The 2,500-nt window shown below is 37.4% G+C and overlaps 1 protein-coding gene across 1 annotated transcript in view; it reads right to left on the minus strand.

Moving 5' to 3' along the window:
- LOC144450787 (uncharacterized) overlaps positions 1–2,500 on the minus strand; it is a 15,614-nt gene that overhangs the window by 1,919 nt on the left and 11,195 nt on the right. Inside the window, exons 9-11 of the mRNA XM_078141506.1 lie at positions 2,245–2,500; positions 1,662–1,785; positions 1–633 (exon numbers count right to left, since the gene is read on the minus strand). The exon at positions 1–633 is cut by the window's left edge and continues 1,919 nt beyond it; the exon at positions 2,245–2,500 is cut by the window's right edge and continues 188 nt beyond it. Coding sequence (XP_077997632.1) covers positions 606–633; positions 1,662–1,785; positions 2,245–2,500 — 408 coding nt within the window. The 3' untranslated portion in view covers positions 1–605. The remainder of the gene's footprint in view (positions 634–1,661; positions 1,786–2,244) is intronic.

Raw genomic sequence — 2,500 nt, forward strand, 5'->3', positions numbered from 1 at the left:
TTACAATTTCCATATTCTCAAATTGAAAAAGGTTTCCTTTCTACGACGTTTCTTTCGTGACAAGATGAAAAATAAGTACACGTGACTCAAGTAATTAAAGATGGTTAACATGTTAAACACGGTTCAAGTCGAGTAAAATAGGTACAAAATGTCTTTCAAAACAAAGCTGTAAAAAAGTTCTTCTGAACTGTGAAAGCGATCTTAGCCATTGCAGCTGTCACACGCAGACAATCAGGTTCTCAATTCCAAAGCGTGAAGCATTGGTCAATAATCACGTGACGCCATTAACACATGGCGAAAACATTCAGTCTACTGAAGAAATCAATCGATTCTAGACGAAATATTTGGATTAAAAACCTTAAGTTTATATAGAACTTAGCCGTGTTGCACATAAATATGAAATAGTCGAACTCTTGGATGAATATAACCACTGCTGCTACAGGAGAGTCACTCTAGTTAGTTGCACGATGGGAGTGGAGTATTTGTAATTATATTATGATGTAATATCATACATATCCTAAATCAGGTTATACCAGGTGGACGAGACAGAAGGGAAAGTGACAAGCTTTCAAGGTTTTAGTCAGCAATACATGTTATCATGCCCCTTACGCTGTAATATACTTAGGTGTCCGTCTGCAAATAAAAAGAAAACATGATACTTTTAATACCTTTTACAACTCCAAATGCCGCCTCAGACATGACCAGATTAGTATATATCGGTACGACGAAGTTAACTTGAGTGAGTTCCCTCCACATCTGGTGTCATTTCAGTCAGACATCTTCATATGTAGATGATTGAATTCCATGAAGTGAATATGGATCACATGATGGATCACGTGATATCACTAAATATATGCTTATTTAATGTACATATATAATAGTTAGGCCAAATAAACAATTAGTCTGTTAGAATATGCTGAGTGTAGAGTTTCGTATTGTAGTTAGAAAAAGTAAAGTAAACGCCCATATTAAGAAATGGACAGTTTTTAAAATTTGTAACTTTAACTTTTGTAAGAAAAGTTTCTGTGGAATTTCATTTACGAAAAGAGATGCACCTTTATCTTTGTAATAAGGCAAATAAAAATGTTATTAAACACAAAAAAAGCCGAAACAATTTTAGTGTGTTTCCGATTAAACGACCGCTAAAAGGTAAATTATGACAATTACTGCCTTTTTCCTGTAGATTTTCTTTCCAAAGTATCTTTGGTTACTTCTTTTTAAAATCACATTCCAGAGAGAAATGACGTCATTTCAGTCTATAACAGCACAGTCTGCATATTGTGTTTGTCTACTTCTGAATCACATAATTGTCTTCATTTACTTCTTTTACACCTCATCAACTGTTATGGAAGTATTGTGACCAACGAGTATCTTGTCTTTGGGTTGAAGTAATTAAAAAAAATGAAATGAAAATAAAATCCTGACCTACCTACCCTATTTTCTGAAGTCATGTTATCGGAAACAAACATTCAAGAAAAAAAAAGTTTGCCTTATCTTGCTTCACACTAAATTGTTCACTATAATTGGAGATGCGAAAAAGTATACCAAATACCTTCATAATACAATGTGTATTGTTTTCATATTTAGGAAGTTACATTTCGGTCACTGTAATTTTGAACTGATGTCGGCCTTGTGAAAGTTTGTGTCTGTCATATACTTACTTCTTACAGCCATTACACAATGCAACTGTTACACCGATGAGAACGGCCAATACAACGACTACTACGATAACAACTGTGTATACTACAGGTAGACCAGATGTGGCTTCAGTATCCGACGGTTCATCTGCAAATTAACACAAAATGGTTAATGTGAACTGTTTTAACTCCATTCTGTCTGTCTGTCTGTCTGTCTGTCTGTCTGTCTGTCTGTCTGTCTGTCTGTCTGTCTGTCTGTCTGTCTGTCTGCCTGTCTGTCTGTCTGTCTGTCTCCCTCTCTCCCTCCCCGTCTGTCTGTCTGTCTGTCTGTCTGTCTGTCTGTCTGTCTGTCTGTCTGTCTGTCTGTCTGTCTGTCTGTCTGTCTGTCTCTCTCTCTCTCTCTCTCTCTCTCTCTCTCTCTCTCTCTCTCTCTCTCTCTCTCTCTCTCTCTCTCTCTCTCTCTCTCTCTCTCTCTCTCTCTGATATTCAAAGTTCAATGAGTTTGCCTATATCGTGGATCTGTGTTGCGCTTCGCTCTTCAATATCAAGATCCGCGATGGTAGACAATCTAATTACAATGTTATATAGTTTACTATAATAACATTACCTTCTTTGCAGACAATTAACCCTCCTTCACCGTCAATAAACGGTATACACTTCTTGTCATTGGGCTCAAAACCATCAACGTACCATCCCTCGTGTTCAATCTGGATACAAAGGTGAGTCACCTGGCTACAACTAACATCGGGTATGGTAATGCTGATTTGAAAGATATCCAGAATGACGGTGACACGGGATGCAACCTCGTGCAACCACTGAATTCCGGCGTCATCTTGCCGAATCAATGTAGACGCCCTGTACGA

Source organism: Glandiceps talaboti, chromosome 20, assembly GCF_964340395.1.
Source record: "Glandiceps talaboti chromosome 20, keGlaTala1.1, whole genome shotgun sequence".
Lineage (NCBI taxonomy): Eukaryota > Metazoa > Hemichordata > Enteropneusta > Spengelidae > Glandiceps > Glandiceps talaboti.